General features: G+C 41.5%; 1 protein-coding gene across 1 annotated transcript in view; it reads right to left on the bottom strand.

Annotated features, from left to right (window-relative positions):
* Capn8 (calpain 8) overlaps positions 1-22,409 on the bottom strand; it is a 65,064-nt gene that overhangs the window by 31,957 nt on the left and 10,698 nt on the right. Inside the window, exons 3-4 of the mRNA XM_048356821.1 lie at positions 1,043-1,161; positions 320-453 (exon numbers count right to left, since the gene is read on the bottom strand). Coding sequence (XP_048212778.1) covers positions 320-453; positions 1,043-1,161 — 253 coding nt within the window. The remainder of the gene's footprint in view (positions 1-319; positions 454-1,042; positions 1,162-22,409) is intronic.

Here is a 22,409-nt window from a genome sequence, read left to right as displayed (position 1 = left end):
TTAACATCACTTTTAAGAATTTACAATGTCCTCAGAATTATGTTGGGCTATGAAAGGGTGAAAAGCTAAAGCCCAAAGAGTCAGGTGAATTGCCTGCCATCCACATATTCATATGGTGCAGAGCTGAGATCTTAAAACTCCCAGCACAAGTTGTGATGTCTCTTCCTTCCTAAAGGATGCTTTCTCTCTAGACTGTCCAGTACTGCAAAAGCTTGGTTATACCACCCTGAGTTGGGGTGGGGAGCCAGGTGTGGAAAGGGGTAGGGAAAGCCTTCGGGAAGCCCCTGGAGTCACCTAGCTCCCAGATTGCCCCACTTACTTGGCATAGGCTTTCTCCAGCAAAGCACTCCAAAATTCGCTGCCTTCTTCCGAGTGGAGGAACAGCAGCTGTCCATTCTTGGTGGGTAGCCTGTCATCAATGACCACCTCCACCCACTCTCCAAACTGCCAGAACTAGGGATGGGAAAACACAGGGCTGTTCACATGAGGAAAGAGGGGGAATCCTTGCACAGGCCCTCCGTGGGGTCTCGGTGTTATCAGGGGCCAAGTCTTCTATGAACTTCAGGTTCCTTAAGGATCTATGCCTCATCTGTGAACACAGAGCTGCCACATGTACCAGGAAACATCTGACCCAGTCTCTTGGGTTTGTGGATAAGAACATGCTCTCCAACATCACCCCAAGGCGACACTAGGTGACTCAGACCACTTCTTCTGACCCTAAAATACAAGGTGCTTTCCTCTCAACCATGTAGCCTAGGGGAGACAGGAGGGGGATAGATATAGGGATGATGGGAAGGATGCACTCCAGTGTGCATCAGAATCACCTGAAGGGGTGGTTGAACCCAGATTACACAGATTAGCCTCACCACCACCACCACCACCACCACCACCACCACCACCACCACCCCGGAGTTTCTGATTCAGCAGACCTGGGGATGGGACTTAAGATTGGGAATGTAGTAACAAAGACCATTATGTAGTAACATAGACCATATAACATCGACCACATGTAGACCATACTGTAGTCACAAAGGCCTAATACCTGGAAATGAAAGATGCCTGCATAGTTCTTCTGGAAGCTCTGGTCCTTGGGGACTACTCTGTAAAGCAGCTTCTCATTCAAGGTGAGGGAGGCAATGGCCGCCAGAAGCCAGCAGTCACCTGTAGAGCATCATAGGAGACACACGTTGGTCAGACCTGGCCCTCACTCTCCTGGGTCCTTCATGTCTGACTTCATCCTTCCTTGTTGCTATACCAAAGTTCCTAAGGCTGAGTTGCTTATAAAGAATACCATTTTAGAGGGAGGGGGTATGAGGGACAAGGTAACAAACTGTACAAGAAATGTATCCAGTGCCTAACGTATGAAACTGTAATCTTTCTGTACATCAGTTTGATAATAAAAATTTGGAAAAAAAAAAAGAAATAAAAGAATACCATTTTACTTCTCACAGTTCTGGAAGTCAAGGTCAAGGCAACAACAGATTCCGTATCTGGTGAGTTTCTCTCTGTTTCCAAGATGGTACCTATTGCTGTCTCACATGACAAAGAGTGGAGGGAGAAAAGGGCTTCCTGATGCCTTGAAGCCTCTTTGTAAGGGCACTAATCCCATTCAGGAAGGTGGAACCTTTATGACTTACTCAGATCCTAAGGCCTCATCTCTTAATGCTATTGTATTGTGTCTTGGGTTCCAACCTATGAATCTGTGGGGGACACATACATTTACGCTACAGTAACACTCTGCTAACCAAGTGAACAGATTCTCTTCCTCTTGTGTATGAAATGCATAGGCAGCAATCAGCTCCAGAGGACTCACTGTTTTTCTGGGCAATTTCCGGGGGGGGGGTGGTTCTTGGTTGTTATTATTGGTTATTGGTTTTGGGGTTTTTTTGTGTTTTTTTTTTGCCAGTCCTGGGGCTTGGACTCAGGGCCTGAGCACTGTCCCTGGCTTCTTTTTTTTTGCTCAAGGCTAGCACTCTGCCACTTGAGCCACAGCGCCACTTCTGGCCATTTTCTGTATATGTGGTGCTGGGGAATCGAACCCAGGGCCTCATGTATATGAGGCAGGCACTCTTGCCACTAGGCCATATCCCCAGCCCCATTATTATTGTTTTTTAATCGAGAGATACAAAATTCTCCATACCTCCCTACTTCCACTCCTTCCTGGCATGCCTGCTAGGCACTCAATCAATGGAGTTGAAATTGGGGAAATTAGTCTCTTTATTGGCAACTAATAAATCTGATTGAAGGAGTGTGTGGGGTGTGTGTGTGTGTGTGTGTGTGTGTGTGTGTGTGTGTGTGTGTGTGTCCTTGATCCTGTGGCCTTGGATAAAAATCATGGTCTCAGTGTGATCTGCTTAGAGTATGAGAGATCCCAGTGAAAGTCTCTATGCCTCATTGCTTATAATCCCCTGGAGGTACTAATTAACATCAAATCATCATAATATGAAGCAGAAGAAATAAAAGTCAAGAGGTTAAAAACTCTTGGGCCTCAGTGTTGATCACTTTGGATATTCAACTAAATTCAGAAGCAAACAGAAGATCTTCATCTGTGGGAATCAGACCTCACAGACCACTGCCACTGAATGCTATTTCCTGGGATGTCATTGTCATGCTTCAGTGTCCATATCGACGAGTGACATAGGCACCAGGCACCACTGGCTTTAACTTCTGCTTAGGTGCTGCCATCTTGGACGTGACATGACTTTGCTCATATTCAGGTCTTTGCTCTTGGCACAGCATCCTCAAAGAACATCATGTGAAGGAATATTTCCTCTTGCTGCCTAACATTGCCTCTTTCCAGGTGCACTGCAGATCTCTCTCACCCTGAGTCTACTAGGATTTGGGGAAATCCCTGTTTCTCTTATTCATTTGCTTTATGTGACTCCAGAATCCTGCCTGTGCAGTCTTCATCTTTCCCATTAAGAAGAAGCCTGAACATTTTCAATGTGTCTTCAGAGAGAAAGTCCTACTAGGCCATCCAAGGTTCTTATCTAACTCTATTTTCTTTTTGCCTACTAGACAAAGTTGCACACACAATCCAGGTGTGAGTATATTATACTTTCCACTGATCCAGTTGTTTAAGCAAGTGGTTAGCAAACTATGACCCAGGACCAACATCAGAGGATCAGCCATCGCCTGCAACAGCTCTGTCAGGGAGTTTCTTATTTTTCTCAACAAAGAGGCCCATGTTTGGTCTCAAACTACGTTTTTTCTCTGACCATCACACACTCTCTCTTTCTCTCTCTCTCTCTCTTTCTCTCTCTCACACACACACACACACACACACCACCACCACCACCACCACCACCACCCCACACACTCACACATTTACTTTTTGAAGAATTTTTCTGATTCAGAAAGCATTGTGTTCAAGTTCAGCAGTGTGTCTCATGCCTTTAATCCTGCTATTTGGGAGGCTGGGGTCAGAATGATCATAGTCCACGGCTAGCCTGCAGGTGGGGGGGGGGGAATTCAAAAGACCCTATTTTGACCAATTAAAAATCTAGATCCAATAATTCACACCTGTCATCCCAGCTATGTGGGAAGAGTGCCAAGATCATGATCCAGGTTGGCTTGGGCAAAATAAAAATCATTTTTCAAATGATGAAAGCAAAAAAAGCTGGGGGAGTGGGAATGATTCAAGTGATAGAGTTAGGCCCTGAGATTAAACCCCAGGACCAATGAGTCAACCAATGAAAAGGAAAAGAAAGCAGACTATTCCTCACCTCCCTGGTCACCAGGCCCACATCACCTGCAAACACCATGCTTCAGGTCATACCAGGTCTTCAACGTGAGGTTCAAGATGAGACTAGAGCTAGGTGGTATGGATGGCAAGCATAGGCCAAGCCACTCCCAAAGAATGGGTGAAACAAGAGCTCCCACTTCCCATTCGGCTTCTCTCACCCCAGCTTTCTTCCTATGAACACCTATGATGACATCTTTGCTCAGCTCAAAGCCTGCAACTGTCCTGCATTGATTAGAAATGAAATAAAACCCCCTTGCAGGCAGGGCATCAAGACCCTTCATAACATGACACCAGCCTACATCCATGGTCCTTCTCCTGTAATACCCCCAACATGAGTCTAATCTTCTAGTCAAACTTGATTATGCACCCCAAGAGCCCTCACCTTTTACTGCCAGTCTTTTCATCACCTATTGCCTGTGTTTGCACAGTCCTTGCTTCAGTATTGCCACCTGAACCTTCCCCTTCTCCATGAAGTTATCCTAACCATCACCCTGTAGTCAGAAGTCACCTCTTATTTTCTGTGTGTCCTAAAGGCCTCCTTTAGCCTTCTCTCGCATACTTTTCACAAGCAGCCACTGACCACAGTTAGAATACAGCCTCGACTCCATTCTCATTCCCACTCCTCCATTAGTACCTTCCTGGAGCCTCCCCTGGCCTGCCTCAGAGCCTCAAGCCCTCCCTTCTCTGGAGGAGGGGACAGCACTTCCCCAGGCCACTTGATAGTATCTGTCTCTCCCCTCCATTTCTCTCTGATCTCTTCCTGAAGAGCAGAGATGTGGAACACTCTCTCTGTGGGGTCCTCAGTAGATGGCTGACACATGGTGGTGGGCAGTACATTTTTTATAAACAGAAACAGGCAAATGACGAAACAAATTAATGAATCATTTTGTTCTTCCTCAAAACTCCAATAACACATTCCCTACATTTCATGTCTAAATCTTCCAGGTCTAGGGCAAAGTAGGGTCCAACAATGGTACATATTGGACCTGCTAGAGTCCTCCTCTACCAGCAGCAGGGTCGTTGCTGTCTAAAGCTCTATAGTGGGAGAGATAAACAGGCAGGATGAACTCAGACACAGTCCTCTGGGAGGGGACAGGGTGATCACTCTGCTATGTCTCTGAAGCAGGTGGCTTCTCAAAGAGACCAGAGTGGCTGCACAGCCCTCACTACAGGTCCCTTCTGATGTGAATTTCTTGCTCCCAACCTGAGCTCCTTCACAGCTCACACACAGCCAACCTTACATTATAATGAGGTCCGTCAACAGGACAGCCATCAATTGCTGACATCAAATAGGTCTGCCCAGCCAGGGGAGGGTTTAATTTTCTCTTCATCTGCTTTACTTCTGACATTTTACTCAGTCACTGCAGCAAACCCAGAGGCTCTGAGGAGATTCCATGGGTGGAAAGACATCTGGATTTCTGCCAGTTCATGTGTCTGTTGAAATGCTGTGACAATGATGCTTTTTCTAGGGGAACATGGACAAATGAATGTCATCCCTTTCTAAAAGCCTTCTTGGAAGGAGAGACATGGACTTTATTGCTCAAAAATATTTTAGAACCTACTGCTTCAAACCCTATGGTGCATTTATGTGGGCTTTTCTCAGCAAGGACATATAGCCTTGATCCACAAACAGTTTTAGTTTATAAATATAGTCAAGAGGCTGTTGGACCCATATAAAATGATGAATAAGAATAAACAGAAAGATGCTGGATGCTCGTGGCACATACCTGTAATCCCAGCAACTTGGGAAATTGAGGTCTGCATTATCACAGTTCAAAGCCAACCCAAGCAGAAAACTCTATGAGACTCAATCTCCAAAGTATCATCAAAAGGCCAGATGGAAGGCATGGAACAACAATTGCAAGAAAGAAAACCAAGTGAGAGTCCATGATCCTGAGTTCAAGCTCAAATACTAGCACACAAAAAAGATGAGAAGAGAGAGGGAGGGGAGGAGAAGAATGAAAAAGAGAGGATAGGAGGAGAAGGGAGGGGTAGGAAGAGGAAGAGAGGGGAGAGGAGGGGAGAGAGGGAAGGGGAGGGGAGGAGAGGGGACGGGAAAGGAGAGACTTTTAGAACCTTTTCAGATTAACTGCAGTGAAACAATATAATCCTTTACTGGAAAAAATCAAGTAAGATATAGGTTAGAATTCTGCCTCTGGCATTGACTAGCTGTGTGCACTTGAGGAGAACGCTGCCTCTGCACCTTGACTCAGAGCCTGTATGAAAGGACTAATAACAGTATCTACTGAACAGGTACTGTTCAATCAAATGGGTCAATAACAGCTACAACACAATGGATGATAATTGAATTACAGTTCCTGCTGCAAAAAAAACCAATGGCTGGCAAGTGGTAACCACTGGGGTAGGGAGCAAGCCTCTCCCAGTGTGGGCTTCTGGAAACCAAGAAAAGAGTAGATTAGAATAGATTGGTCAGCTGAGGAAGATATTGCACAGAGATCCAAGAAAATGAGGACTGAAAGCTGATTTAGGAATGTGGAGATCCCTAACTATGGTAGCATATGGTGTAGCTACTCACTCATTGCCAAATTCAAGTGCTCCTTGTCTATCTCAGCCCCGTTGCAGGGCTATGTGACTCCTCCTGGCCTTTATTGTCAGTGAAGGATGAGTTTGGCTCCTAGGACAATGTATTTAAGATCCAGTGTGCACGCTTTCAGCTCTCTAGTCTTTGAGGCTGTGATCCAGATGTCTAGTGCAGAGGTGGTGTGCTAGCTTCATGTGTGCACTGACTGACTGTGTAAGGCCTAATGTCAGCAGCACTGCCCAGCACTCAGGTGAAACTGAGTCAACCCAGAAGTTCCAGTGCACCCTGATGGAGAAGGAAAAGAGAGCACACAATTCATAAAGCATGTGTCCAGAGGGTCAGTGCCCAGCTGCTCAGACTACCTGGCCCTTCCCCTACTACCAGGATAGTTTTCACCTTCCTTATATCCAGGCAGCATCTTGGGGAAGTGGAAGAGCAATCCTTTCAGAGGTGAAGAGCCATCTGCCTCAGTCTATTAGGGCTGCTATCACAAAATAGTATCTGCTCAGTGGCTTATAAGCAACAAATCTATTTCTCACAGCTCCAGAGGCTGGAAGTCCAACATTAGAATGTTGGCAAATGCATGTCTGTTGAGAGCTCTCTTTCTGGTTTGTAGATGAGAATTTCTCACTGTGACCTCATAGGGTGGAAAGCACAAGAGAGCTCTCCAGAGTGTCTTTTATAAGGGCACTAATCTCACATTTGTGAGGGCTCCATCCTTCTGACCTAATCACCTCCCCAAATCTTTACCTCCTAATACCATCACATTGGGTATCAGGACTTCAAATATGAATTGTAGCAGGACATAGTCTGTAGCATCACTCACATGGAGTAATCGAATGAGGAACTTTATCTAAAAGAAATGAGAACCTGAAACAGACAGAGTTGAGATACCTTTGACTGGGTAGTTTACAGTTCCATCCCATTCATGATTAATGGAAATTGGGGCTCCCTAGCCAGTTGAAAGTAGTTGAGAAAAATAAACCAATTTTCAGTGATTGTCCATCTAAACATAAAGAATTTGACCTTGTGAATAAATGGTTGTAATTTTAAAAATTCATCCTCAATATTTTATCATAGCCAAGGCATACTTTGCCTGCTTTCCCCTGTAATAAAATCCAAGAAGCTTTTTTTTGTGTGTGTCCCAGTCCTGGGCCTTGGACTCAGAGCCTGAGCACTGTCCCTGGCTTCTTTTTGCTCAAGGCTAGAACTCTGCCACTTGAGTCACAGTGCCACTTCTGGCTGTTTCCTATATATGTGGTGCTGGGGAATCAAACTCAGGGCTTCATGTATGGGAGGCAAGCACTTTTGCCACTAGGCCATATTCCCAGCCCCTCAAGAAGCTTTTATGTGCAGGGCATTTATTTAGCTCTGCACCTACTGCGAAGCAATCATGAAGCCTCCTTTCCACCCTCCTGTTGGTGAACAGGCCTTCTCAAGCACTCAGCATGGAATCCATACCATTTGGATGGCATTGAAGCTTAGTTGACAATCACAGTCTCTGGGTAGACTGGAAGCTGACTGGAGACAGATTGTGGGCTTCATGCTTCTCACAAATACAAAGTGTTTACTGGATAAATTCACCTCAAAATAAATTTGTCAGACATGATTTCAAAACATATACTTTCATTACCATCAAGAATATATTATGATCTTGCCCATTTAGTAGCTGGTATCTCAAACCGGGAACGATAAGGCTGTATATATTAATATTATTATATAAGGCTAGAGCAAGGCATTGAACTTAAAGCTACTCTCTTGGTGAATCAAAGTCTTACAGCATAGAGGTAATGAGCTAGAACAAGGTTCCTCAGCCCTGGCACTGCTGTATTCAGAATAGCTAATATTTTTATTGTGTAGTCTGCCCTCTGTGACATGGATGTTGAGTAGTGTTCCTGGCCTCTACCATCTAGATGTCAGTAGAAAACACCTTCCCCAATATGATAACCAAAAATGTGTCATTGCCTAATGTCCCATGCCTAAGGGAGGGAAAAGCACACACACACACACATAAAAATAAGTACAAATGGCAAAAAAAAAAAACCCACAAAGAAATTTTCAACATTCTTAACCATAAAAAAATAAAATGCAAACATAAAAAATGGAGACTCCATCTCACCCCAGTTAGAGTGGCAACCATCAAATAAATAAACAACAACAAATTCTGGGGAAGATTCAGGAAAAAGAAAACTTTCTCCTCTGTTGTTGGGAATGTAAGGCAGTGCAACCAATAAGGAAATCAGCACTGGGATTCCTCAAAAAGCTAAAAACAGAATTACTGTATGATGTCTTGGATACATAGGAGAAGGAATGTAAGTTAGCATACTCTAGAGGCAGCTGCACACCCTGGTTTATAAAAGCACAGTTCACAATAGCCAAGTTGTGAGATGAGCCTAGGTGCCCAACAAGCACTCAAAAGATAAAGAAACTGTGCCACATATCCACAAGGGAGTATTATTCAGTAATAGATAAGAATGAAATGATGTCATTTGCCAGATAATGGATAAAACATGGGATCATTATGTTAAGCAAGATAAGCCAAACTCAGAAAGACAAATTTGGGGTGTTTTCATCCAAGAATCTAGACAGAAGAAGAGAAAAAGAAAGAGGGGGTGGGGGGAGGAAGAGGAGGCGGAGGAAAGAAAGATGCCATGATTATAAAATGGGGACTTCTTGGGAGAGGAAAAGAGGAAAGAGTTACAAAATGAATATAATATAAATCTATATATGTGTGTACTGTGCATATATATTTGCATATGTATCATCATAAAATTCACCTAAAACTGTTAAAAGGGGCTTATGACAGGGGAGTTAAAAAATAATATAGATGGGATAAATTTGATCAAAGTACATTATATGCATGTATGTAGGTATAACACTGAAGCCCCTTTATACAACTAACACTACTAAAAATTTTTAAATAATAAGTCTATGACACCAAACTATTGGTTTGCACTATAAATGTCACTGAATTTGTCAATTGCTATTAGAGGTTTGAGAGACCTACCTTCTGCTTCCCTTTCCTTCTCTCTTTTTTCTTTTTCTTTTTTCCAGTCCTGGGGCTTGGACTCAGGGCCTGAGCACTGTCCCTGGCTTCTTCTTGCTCAAGGCTAGCACTCTACCACTTGAGCCACAGTGTCATTTCCAACTTTTTCTGTATATGTGGTGCTGAGGAATTGAACCCAGGACTTCATGAATGCAAAGCAAGTACTCTACCACTAGGCCATATTCCCAGTCCCCTTTCCTTCTCTTATATCTGCTTATTTGGGCTAAAAGAGATCATGGTAGTCAAACGCAGATTTGCCTTGTTCCTCGTTGGGCACATGTGCCAGATATGAGTTTCATCTCAGCCAGCTCCCAATAATCATTCCTCTGAAGATCCCTAGCACACAACATCTGACTCAGGTTACCTGAACTCTTGGCCTCCTACAGGCCCTTTAAGCCATACAATTATACCATTCCCTGTTCCTTCCTAATCACCCTGATGTCAGCCCTTATGCCTATAAATACAGACAAAGCTAGACATTACTAAGCTTAGGTGACATTAACTCAATTAGGTCCTTTATATCCCTGGCCTGCAGGTCTTTCATCCAAGGTGCAGTGGGCCCTGACACCTGGCTCAGCTCTGCTGAAGCCATTTATAACCTCTAGAGCTACTGTTGACTCTGAGATCATTCTTACCTGGCCCTCCAAGGCATGTCACCACCTGGTATGAGTGCTTGCTTGTAAGAGAGCTCCCAACTTCCTATCCATGAACATCGTAAGCATTTGCCTCCATTTAAATTCCTCCATTTAAATGATCCTCCCAGGATCATTTGCCAAGGCCTCCTCATCTCCCATCATCCTCCAACCATCTGCAGAAAACATGTGCTGTGGATTTCCCTCCTTTCAGACTTATGAAGTCACTCTGGAAGTCTTCATCACTTATCAGCACTGAGCCAGTGTCCTTGTGAGCAAGACAGCCTGGACATGGCAACAAGAGAGCTCATGAAGAACACGGGTCCTACCCTTGAGAAACTTACAAGTTTGGACACATAGAAAACAGCACAACCTTTGGGCTTAAGAGCCTGTGTTCACATCCCCAGATTCTTGCTTTCTATGGGACCTACAGAAGTCACTGAGCTCCTGGTCTTCAGCTTTTCCATCTAAGAAGTGAGTCTGCACCTCACAGCTTGATGTACAAGATCATTTGATATGGAGCAAAAAAAAAAAAAAAAGGTTTGTAACAAGAGAAACACTTAGATATATAGATTCATAATCAAGTACTACATCATGACATTCTGGTTGATATTCCATTTGATATGGAGCAAGATCATTCAATATAGAGCAAAAGAGCGATTTGTAACAAGAGAAATGCTTAAATATATAGATTTATAATCAAGTACTACATAATGACATTCTGGCTGGCCATGGACTGCATATATAATGGAGTCTCATACAATTACAGCACAACTGGGAAATTCTCATCACTTAGTAACACTGTAGGCACTGTGAGTCCTCATTCACCCATTACGCATGTGTTTATGATAAGGCTGATGTAAACATACTGCATTTCCAGGTTTATATAAGTACAACACATGTGATCATGTGTAATAAATAACACTTGGTAATGACAACAAATGACTATGTTGCCAGTTGATGTGTTTATTACCGTTTGATTCCTGGAATGTGCTTCTTCTTATTTACAAAAAGCCATGTATTGTAAAGCAGTATTGCATGTTAAAGCAGCAGCAGTCCCACTCATCTTGTGTTTACCTCATCTCTTGACGGCATCAAAAGGCCCCACCAAGGGGCTGGGAATATGGCCTAGTGGCAAGAGTGCTTGCCTCGTATACATGAGGCCCTGGGTTCGATTCCTCAGCACCACATATATAGAAAATGGCCAGAAGTGGCGCTGTGGCTCAAGTGGCAGAGTGCTAGCCTTGAGCAAAAAAGAAGCCAGGGACAGTGCTCAGGCCCTGAGTTCATGACCTAGGACTGGCCAAAAAAAAAAAAAAAAAATGCCCCACCAAAGGATTGGCTTATCTCATTTGTTTGGTGTAAGATGCTGGTATATCAACACATTTTCCAGAAATTCTCTCCATTACTAAGTGATGCATGACAGTATATATAGGCTTCAGTTGGGTAGAGAGGCATAAAAGATATAAACGATACACAGGAGTGTAAATGATAACAGCAGGTGTGATATCTTTAAATATTTCTTGAGTATCTTGATTAATAAATATTCCCCCATAAGTGGCCAGCCTTTCACTCCCAAACCTCATCTGCCAGTACAACTCTAAGGAAGTGAGACATAGAAGAAGAGTGACATGTGGGCTTTGAAAGCCCAAGCAAGGATGAGTGGGCCAAACAGACTGAGGTGAGCACAGAGGACTGAGGGCCTCTTGGCCTCTTCCCAAATGGGACTCAGAGAAAATCAGTATGGAAAGAAGCTCTGTGTAGGGCTGAAAATGTGGCTTAATGGTAAAGTGCTTGCCTAGTATGCACAAAGCCCTGGGTCCGATTCCTCAGTACCACATACATGGAAAAAGCCAGAGTGGCACTGTGGTTCAAGAGGTAGAGTGCTAGCCTTGAGCAAAAAGAAGTCTGGGACAGTGCTCAGGCCCTGAGTTCCAAGCCCCAAGGCTAGGCAAATGAAGATGAAGACAAAGATGAAGACGACGACGACAATGAAGAAGAAGAAGAAGAAGAAGAAGAAGAAGAAGAAGAAGAAGAAGAAGAAGAAGAAGAAGAAGAAGAAGAAGAAGAAGAAGAAGAAGAAGAAGAAGAAGAAGAAGAAGAAGAAGAAGAAGAGGAAGAAGAAGAAGAAGAAGAAGAAGAAGAAGAAGAAGAAGAAGAAGAAGAGGAAGAAGAAGAAGAAGAGGAAGAAGAAGAAGAAGAGGAAGAAGAAGAAGAAGAAGAAGAAGAAGAAGAAGAAGAAGAAGAAGAAGAAGAAGAAGAAGAAGAAGAAGAAGAAGAAGAAGAAGAAGAAGAAGAAGAGGAAGAAGAAGAAGAGAAGAAGAAGAAGAAGAAGAAGAAGAAGAAGAAGAAGAAGAAGAAGAAGAAGAAGAAGAAGAAGAAGAAGAAGAAGAAGAAGAAGAAGAAGCAGCTCTACTTGGACACAGGCAGGTACATGTGGCCAAAAAGGTGGCAAATAACAGAGAGAAGCGAGGGAAGGGGTGACATTGTCCAAAAAGAAAATGTATTCTTTACCTGATTTATATCATTGTAACCCCTCTGTACATCACCTTTATAATAACAATAAAAACAATTCTTAAGTGGCAAAACAGAGATGCCTTGCTGTCTCTTCAAAACCCCACTAGTTCCTTTGCGGCCTCAACAGAAAAAAAGATAGGACAGCTTCAGCGAGATGTCAGCAGGGAACACAATAAAAAGGCCCATGGTAAGAACTTGGCCAACCTTATCTTGGTAGATAGGGCCAGTCTACAAGTGACTACAGACCCACCCAGTGCCATCTTGAAATGAGAGAGACTGGAAGGATAGGAGGAGCTGGACAGTCACCTCAAAAAAGACTGAGTTATGCTGGAAAGACCATTTCAAACATTGATTTGGACACAGTTATAAGCTGGGTTGGACTAAATTTAGTTCCCCACTTCCTTGGCCAGGCTTCTGAGGAAGATAAAAGCATTTTTAGATCTGAGACTTGCTCAGTACCAAAGAAGGGGCAGGTGGAACTCATCAGAGTTGTACTTAAGTAGCTTCAGTGAAGTCTCCCCAATAAGGGACCATATCTCTGTTCACTTTGGGAAATTCCTTTGTCTCCCTGTGTCCGGGACAAAGCAGGACCTTCATGGAATCGTAGATGGAGCTTCCGCCAGGGCCTCTAGCTATCTACAGAGGCCTCCTACATCAAAGTGCCAAAAGAAGTGTTTCTGTGAGCCACAGCTCATGGTAGCGAACCAGAAACCCCTAAGCTGGGGACTGCTCTGCCCTCCGTCATCACCCTGTCACCACCCTCCCAGTAAGTCAGGTTTAAATTGTCCTTTCTTTGCACTCCCTTTGAGCCTGCAAATATCCTTGAGGTTAAAAGACCTTGTACATCTGAACACTTTCACATGACAGAGCCCTCTAAAGGAAAATTTAAGTAGGTTAAGCCAATGGTTTCTGGACACGATGAATTCCTACAAAATGATGAGAAAGAGAAAAAAATCGTTTTAGGTTCAGTCCTTCACCCACAAAGTTTTCTTTGGAATCACATAAGTGGCACCCCCATTAATATCATGCACACAGCGACTGTCTTCCCATGTCTGAATCTTCCAGTGCTTGGCAGACATGAAGTGTGTATATAATAGCTATTTGCCAGATAGATAAAGTGGAAGCTCTGAGCAATCTAGTGATCTCCTATGGTCAGACAGTCAGTCCAGGATTATTTCCCCCAATGATGAGTTTGCTGCCTCTCCCATACCCTTCAGTGGGACCCAGAAGCTCATACAACATGATATTACGATTTAAAATATATAGTCTATAGCCAGGCACTGGTAGCTAATGCCTGTAATCCTAGCTACTGAGGAGGCTAAGATCTGAGGATTTCAGTTCAAAGCCAGCCTGGGGAAGGAAAGTCCATGAGACACTTATCTCCAATTAACCATCAGAAAAGAAGAAGTGGAGCTGTGGCTCAAAGTGGTAAAAGTGCTAGCCTTGAGCAAAAGAGCTCAGGAGCAGTGCCCAGGACAGGACGAGCCCCCTACTACACGCACATACGTCCGTGTGTGTATGTGTGTGTGTGTGTGTGTGTGTGTGTGTGTGTGTGTGTGTATTATATGCCTCATATATACATATATGTTGTACATATATATGTATATATAGAGAGAGAGAGAGAGAAAGAGAGAGAGAGAGAGAGCCTACAAATGTCATCATTAGAAATCCATGTCCCCCTTCCAAGCAGAGGGAAATTTCAGGAATGGTGCCTCCTCCTTCAATCCCCACATACCTTCTGAGCTCCCCTCATCCTCACTGCCCACCTGTTTCCAAACACACCCTCTCCACATTCCCTTGTTAACACTGAGTTCACCTTCTGTCTACCTCACCTAATAGCACTTAATTACATAGCAATCACTAGACTAGTCACTACTTCTTAGAGTTGTTATGAAGATAAAAATTAGACCTGTAGTACTTGGCTCAGTGGCTGCCACATAGAAAGCCTTCGATAAACTTCTTTATTAACAGCTATTACCATCCAACACACAATTAACTCAAAACACAGGGGAATCCAAACAAGAGACTCAGCAGACGTTCACTGAGTTCTACTACATATAAAAAAAAAAAAAGCAGAACCAGTAATGACAATAGGACGTTGTTCGTGTGTCCTCCATGCCACCACAGATATCTTTCTCCCAGCCACCTGCCCCTACTCCAGCTCTCGTCCCTTTCACATGGACACCACTGGTTTCTCTGTTGTGAAAATCTGGGAGCCATTCTTTTCCCCTGTCCTACCCATATCCAACTGCTTCCCAAATGCATTAGAGTTTATTCCTAACTAGCCCTAGAATCCCTCCTGTTCTTCCAACACTACTGCCATTGTCTCCTCTCCTGCTAAGACTGTAAGTGACTCTTCTTTCTTCAAATATTCATTATCCAGGGACCCTAATTAAAAGGTTGCAGAAAGAAGCACAATTATGACACAAAAATATTGATGAGTTTGCAGTCCAAACATCCATTTCTACTTAGCATCAGTAAATCTCATAACTACCAAGCATATCAACCAAATACACCATGTACAAAAAGTGATTGTTACTTTTCTTTTCTTTTTACTTTTATGCCTTCACCCAGGCATGTGGTAGAGGAGAAAATTCATGTTCTTCTGGAATATAAATTGATAATATGTAGAAGATCTAAAAATATGTGTTAGTTTATTTAATTTTATTGACAACAATTAGTTGTACAAGGAGGCTTAATTTTAACAAGTCCATTCATGCCTACAATGTTCTTGATCATAAATATCCCTCTACCTTTCTTACCCCTCCCCCTTTCAAAACCAGTCTCATCAAATTGCCTTATTCCATTTTAATAAGTGTATATAAAATATTTTGTTTATATTCATAGTCCCTTTTCCTTTGCCATTTGTCTTCTCCCTTCCACTAATATCTACACCCCAGATAATAAGTGTTTCAACTTCCTAATATTCCTTTCACTAAAGTGTGTGTTAGTTGTTCAAAGAGTTTCTGCATAGTTTTTCACACATGCATGCAATTTTGTCAGACTAATCATATAGGTGTATGTGGGCATACATATACACATACATGTGATACCACATATGCATATGTACATAATAGGTCCATCATCCACATATGAGAAAGTAAAACATGCATTCTTTGTCTATCCATCATTTAATATGATGGTTTTCAGGCCCATCCATTTCCCTACAAATGATATAACTTCACTCTTCCTATGCCAGAATAATATTGTGTATCTATGGCACATTTCTTGATCCATTCCTCAATCCATTCCTCACTTGTAAGACATCTGGGTTGTTTCCATAGGAGGCTATTGTGAACAGCACTGCAATGAACGTGAGTGTTCAGGTTCATCCATTATATCCTGACTGATGTTCCTTTTGACAAATGCTCATGAATGGTATTAGTGGATCTATTTTTAGCCTTGTGAGGATGCTCCATACTAATTTCCATCATGGTTGCATGGGTTTACAATCCTATCAATAGCCTATTGGTTTGTTCTTTGCCACATCGTCATGAGCATTTGTTGTTCTTTGTGTTGTTGATGATGGCCATTCTGGATGAAGTAAGGAAGAATTTCAATGATGTTTTGATTTTAATTTTCTTTATGGCCAGGGATGTTGATCATTTCTTCATATATTTGTTGGTCACTTGTACGTCTTTCAAGAAGTGCCAGTTCCATTCATTTGCCTGTTTCTTAATTGGGTGCCTGACTCTTTAGGGGTTTAGATTTTTTAAGCTCCTTGTATATTCTGGTTATTAGATCCTTGTCAGATGCAATGCTGGAAAAGATCTTTTCTCCTCCTGTAGGCTGTCTTTTCAGCTTACTGACTACATCCTTCACTGTGCCGAAGCTTTTTAATTTGATGGAATCCCATTTGTCAATCCTTTCTTATTTGCTGAGCCACTGTAGTTCTAGTCAGGAAGTATCTGCCTAGGTCAATTATGTTCTAGTCTCCCCTACTCTTGCCTGTACTAGTTGCGAAGTTCCAGGTCTTACATTGGCATCATTAATCCACTTTGGATTGATGTTAGTACAGGATGAGGAACCGATTCACTTTAAGCCTTCTCAATGTGAATATCCTGTTTTCCAGCACATTTGTTGAAGAGGCTATATTTTTTCCAAGATATTTTTAGCTTCCTTGTCAAAGACCAGACGACTGTAGGTATATGGGTTCATTTCTGGTTCTTCTAGCCTGTCCCATTGCTCTTCAGGCCTGTTTTAGTGCTAGTATCTATTTTTGTTGCTATGGCTCTGTAGTATATTTTGAAGTCTGGGATTATGATACCTTCAGCATTTTCCCCCCTTGGGATTGCGTTGGCTATTTAGGTTCTTTTGTGCTTTCCATATGAATTTTAAAATTAATTTGTGAAGTATGATATTGATATCTTGATGGGTATTGCATTGAATTTATAAATTATTTTTAGCTGCACAGCTATTTTCAGAATATTAAATCTGTAAATCCATGAATATAGAGGACTTTACTTTTTTATTATCATCTTAATTTATTTCATCAAGGATGTATAGTTTTCATTGTAGAGGTCCTTCACCTTGGTTAGGTTTATTTTTTAGGTCTGAGTTTTTCTTATTGAGGCTATGTAAATAAAATTATTCTAACATTTCTCTCATTATGTTCAGTTTATACAGAAGAGCTACTTGGTTTTGTGGGTTTGTTTTACATTCTGTTATATTGCCAAAGGTGTTTATCAGCTCTAGGAGCTTGGAGTTTTGTTTAGTTGGTTAGTTTGACTTTTTCATTCCTTTTTAGATCTCTTATTTTCTTTCTCTTCCTTATTGCTGTACATATAAATTCCAGAGAACACAGGCATACTCTTCTTATTCCTGATTTTGTAGGAAATGACTCTGGGTTTTCACTATTTATGATGATGATGGCTAGAAGTTTATCATGAATAGCCTTTATTATGTTGGGTACATTTCTTCTATTCCTAGCTTATTCACTTCCTTTTATCATGAGATAATGTTGAATTTGTCAAAGGCGTTTTCAGCATCAAATAAGATGGTCGTATGATTCCTGTCCTTGATTTATGTATATTGATCCAGTCTTGTATGTTTGCAATGAAATTTACTTGACTGTGTTGTAAAATACTTTTTATTAGCTGATGGATTTGGTTAGCAAGCATGTTATTGAGGATATTTGCATCTATTTTCATCAATGAAGTTAGTCTATAGCTCTCTTTTTTTGGCTGTGTCCCTATGTGGTTTGGGGGTAAGTAATTCTGGATTCATCAAATAAGTTTGGTAGTGACTCCTCCCTTTCCATTTCATGAAAAAGTTTGGGGTGTATTGGTGTTAGTTCTCCTTTAAAGGTCTTATAGAATTCTGTTGGGCCCTGAACTTTTCTTTGGGCCCTGAAATTCTTTGTTTTGTCTTAATTTCGTTGGCTGTTACAGATCTTTTAAGTGGCTTATTTTCTGTTAGTTCAATATTGGTAAGTTGAAGCTCTCTAGAAATGCATCCATTTCTAATAGATTTTCCAGTTTATTTGAATAAAGGTATGTAAAGTATTTCTCATAAGCATCTAAATTTTGTTCCTGATTATTATAATATCCTATTTTTATCTCTAATTTTATTTACTGGGTGATTTATCTTCTTCTTTTGTTCAGATTCGATTAGATTTCATCAATTTTTATTATCTTTTCTAGGAACCAACTTTTCATTTCCTTGATTTATTTCCTAATCTTTATTATTTCTTTCCATCCACTAGTTTGAGGTTTAATTTGTTCTTGTTTTTATAAGTGTTTGAGGTGTATCATTAGAGTAATAATTTGAAATCTCTCTGTTTTACTGGTATAGGTGCTCATAACTATAAGCTTTCTTCTTAGAATTGCCTTTGCTATATCCCAAAGGTTCTGGTAGGTTGTGTTATCATTGGATTCTAGGAACCTTTGAATTTCCTTTGTCTCTTTAATGACCCATTCATCAGTTGGCAATGAACATTATTCAGACTATGAGTTTGAATATTTTCTTTAATTTCTTTTTATGTTAATCTCTAATCTTATTCTATTGTAGTCTAACAGGATACAGGGGTTACATCTATTTTTTAATGTTTGCTGAGACTTGCTTTATGTTGTAGAGTATAATCTGCTTAGAGAACATTCTATGGAATACTGAGAAGAATGTATATTGTGCAGCTGTTGAGTGAAATGTTCTGTAGATGTCTGTAAGGTCCAATTGGTCTATGGTGACATTTAAATCTGCAATTTCTTTTTGAGTTTTTGCCAAGATGACCTAGCTTCTGGTGAGAGTGGGGTATTGAAATCTCCCACTGTTGTTGTGTTATGCATCTATCTATGTGGTTTATTGTTGTTGTTTGTTGGTCATGGGCCTTCAACTCTGGGCCTGGGCACAGTCCTTGAGCTCTTCAGCTAGCACTCTACCACTTGAACCACAGCACCACTTCTGGTTTCCTGGTAGTTAATTGGATATCAGAGTCTCACAGACTTCCTGCCTGGGCTGGCTTTGAACTGCAATCCTCAGATCTCAGCCTCCTAAGTAGCTAAGATTACAGGTGTAAGCATTGAAGATGGATATTGTCTTATTGTTAGTACTCCCTCCAAACCTCAAATTCTAATTGAGTATTAGGAGAAGATTAAGTGATCACACACACACACACACACACACACACACACACGATTAGCTGACATCTTAAACGTGGCTGACAGAAGGAAGTTGCCTTCCATTATCCCCTTCCATCTATCACCATGTTGAGGACATATCTGTCCCCTCTATAGAACATAACAGCCAGGCATTGCTTTTGAGGTGAGACAGAAAACCTGAAATACCATGATTCTGGACTTCCCAGCCTTCAGAGCTGTAAAATATAAATTTCCATGACTTGGATATTACTCAGTGTGTGTTATTTCATCATAAAATGGCCTGAGCCAATAACACTGAACATTTTTTTAAAATCTCAAGATTTCATAAAGTTAATGGAAGTGACATTAGAGATGTTATTAACCAAGGAGAACTTGGCAAAGTTAAAACAGTATGGGTGAAGAAGAGAGTATGTCATGACTCTAGCAAGATTAATATTTGAAAAGGAAATGGTCTGAGCACCTACAACTTGAGAAAGCTCTTGAGAAAACTTAAGGAGCCTTTGAATATTTTCATGACTCTGCATGATAGTCAAGCAAGAAGTAGGAAAACTTTATCCTTCTGTATTGTAATATTTTCAGACAAAGCTCACCTCTCAGAAAGTAACCAACTGATTCATCTTTGTTATGAGAGCTACCTCATAGCTACAATTATTACAGAAGTGTGATGGAATATAAGACATTTTCCAATAGTTTTGTATCAGTGATATAATGTGTGCCTTGCAATGTAAAGCTCTGAGTTCAATCCCCAGTAGTGATATAATGTGTGCCTTGCAATGTAAAGCTCTGAGTTCAATCCCCAGTACCATTAATTAATTCATTAATTTTCTTGTATGATTTGCAAAGTAATATATTAAATATTTTAAAAAATAGGTACCATGATATTTATGTAGTTTCAAAATATCTTCTACAAATTGCTTTGTAATTACACAGGTGTAAATGGTTGATAGTGTGAAGAACTGATCAACAGCACCTTCATCCAGCAGTCAGAGCAAACATGATTGCACCAGTATTGAGAGAAACAGACACTATGTGCTTCCTGCTACTTAACTGTTATTTCCAGATGAAGTTCATATAACTAAATCTTTTTAAAGAAACATTTACTAAGAAATAGTTCTTCCAGAAAGAAGGAACAAAAAAAGCAAAGGAAGGAAGGGAGGGAGAGAGGGAGGGAGGGAGGGAGGAAAGAAGGAAGGAGTTCTATTTTACTTGTTTGCCCCAGTTATCCTCAAATAATGAAGGTCTCTAGTCTTGCCTGGGGTTGCTATCCCACCCCACCCCCCCACACACACTCTCTATTTAAATGATCTTTTATGGTTTTCCCACTGTCTTTAGGACTAGAGACTAGAGTTCAGGGTTCTATGGAATCTAGTCATTACTCTAGATCTGTTGCCTTGTTTGGCCCCTTCTTTCTCTCATATCTCCACTTCCTGGTGCCCTCTCTTCTTCCCATTTCTACCAGGAAAGAAGAGACCAGGCCTACCTGTTTACCATTGTCTCTTGTCACAGGAAGAGCCTTTATAAATGTTTAAATAAATGAAAGAGATGTAATAGTTCTTCCTGACTCTGTCAAATAGGTTTTTCAGATAAGCCACATGTTCCTTTACTTTTAGAAGCATCTCAACACCAGCCTGAATCCACCACTGTTCAATACCTTCTACTGTGACTGTGAATGAATCTAGCGCTCCTTTCTGAATACCATCTGGTTTTGTGGTTGCATTATAGCAAAATATCATTGTTCTAGAAGCAAGATTTGACAGTATATCAGTTTTATGCACTACACATCTAGGAATTCATCAGAACCCAAGGTGCCATGTTCTAAGGAGGATGCAAAGAATTGGGCTCACCCTTGGAAGAAAGTTATAAGTATAATATCAAAGATTAGACCCAAGTCTTACTGCTAGTTTTCTGAGCAATGGCAATGTGACTCACTTAAGGCAACTATAATTTTTATGTCCTCAAAATAACGATGACTGTAGTACATGTAATAATAAAATACACTAAATGATCCACTTCTGTTGCCCCCCACAGGTCAGCTCGCACCTCCAACTCCTGGTTCCCATGGTGACCCAGGAGGGGCCTCTCAGACTTGACAGCAGATCCCACAGCAGTGCGGGCAGCTCAGCCAGGAGGGCAGCTATAACACGTCATGACATTTGCCCAGGGACAATTTTGAGCTAGGGGTCTGCATTTTCCAGGAACTACAGAGCACCCCCAGAGAGTTAATGAACTTTAAGTGAAAAGAAGAAAAAAAGAACATGAATAAAAGTTTGGCAGGTCATCTCTGAATCAGAACTATCTTGCTTTATGTGTTAGCAATGGAGAAGAAAAGAAAAGGAAAGGAGGAGAGTGGAGAGAAGAAGATAGAGCAAGGCAGAGGAGGGAGGGGAAGGGAGAAGAAGAGGGAAAAGGGGAGGGGAGGAGAGAGAAGAGAGGACAGGGGAGGGGGGAAGAGAGGAGAGGAGAGGGGATGGGAGGGGAGGGGAGGGGAGGGGAGGGGAGGGGAGGGGAGGGGAGGGGAGGAGGGAAGAGGGGAGGGAGGGAAGAGAGGAGAGGAGAGGAGAGGAGAGGAGAGGAGAGGAGAGGAGAGGAGAGGAGAGGAGAGGAGAGGAGAAGAGAGTTCATAGCCAAGAGAACTTATTCTAATTATCTCATAATTTCCTGGGAACTTATTCTGTCAGTATTTCCTCTGGTATGTATGTGTATATATGTATATGTAGCCCTCCACACCAATGCTAACCTGATTCCTGTTATTGTTGAAGAAAGTAAAAAAGTAGACTCAGTGGCATGAAGCTAAAGGATTTGTCTTTCTCTTCCCTACTCCCAGGTTTAGATCAAACTTTTAACGCTGTTTTGAAGGGAAGAATTTTCTGGTACATTATAAAAATGGAATTGATCCACCAAAGAGAGAAAAATCACTAAGTAAACACATCCGGGCCTTATGTAAATACAACTCAGAGCCAGGTTCAAGGGAAAGGGATTGGCTTGCTTACTGGGTTTAATTATAATACCTTTTGGATTAAAAAACAAAGACAAAATGCCAGAAGCCAGGTCTAATAGAGGAAAAAAATGAAAAGATGAGAAGTACAACTCACTGATCAGATCCAGGCATTCCTGAAATTCACATGGCAAGACACAAAAATGGAGCATTGTTATATGTGTTGAGTATAGTAGTAAAATGACTAGGAAGTTTATGATTCCTTTAAGTGATAGGAATATGCAGTGCTAGGAATATTGAGGCTTCCAAATGCCCATTAGGGTTCTTGAAGTACACAGAAATATTAAACACAGGGTAACCGAAAGCCCCCACAGCAAGCTAAGGAGACTGTTTAAC

Source organism: Perognathus longimembris, chromosome 11 (assembly GCF_023159225.1).
Source record: "Perognathus longimembris pacificus isolate PPM17 chromosome 11, ASM2315922v1, whole genome shotgun sequence".
Classification (NCBI taxonomy): Eukaryota; Metazoa; Chordata; class Mammalia; order Rodentia; family Heteromyidae; genus Perognathus; species Perognathus longimembris.
This window is presented reverse-complemented; position numbering and strand designations above follow the sequence as displayed.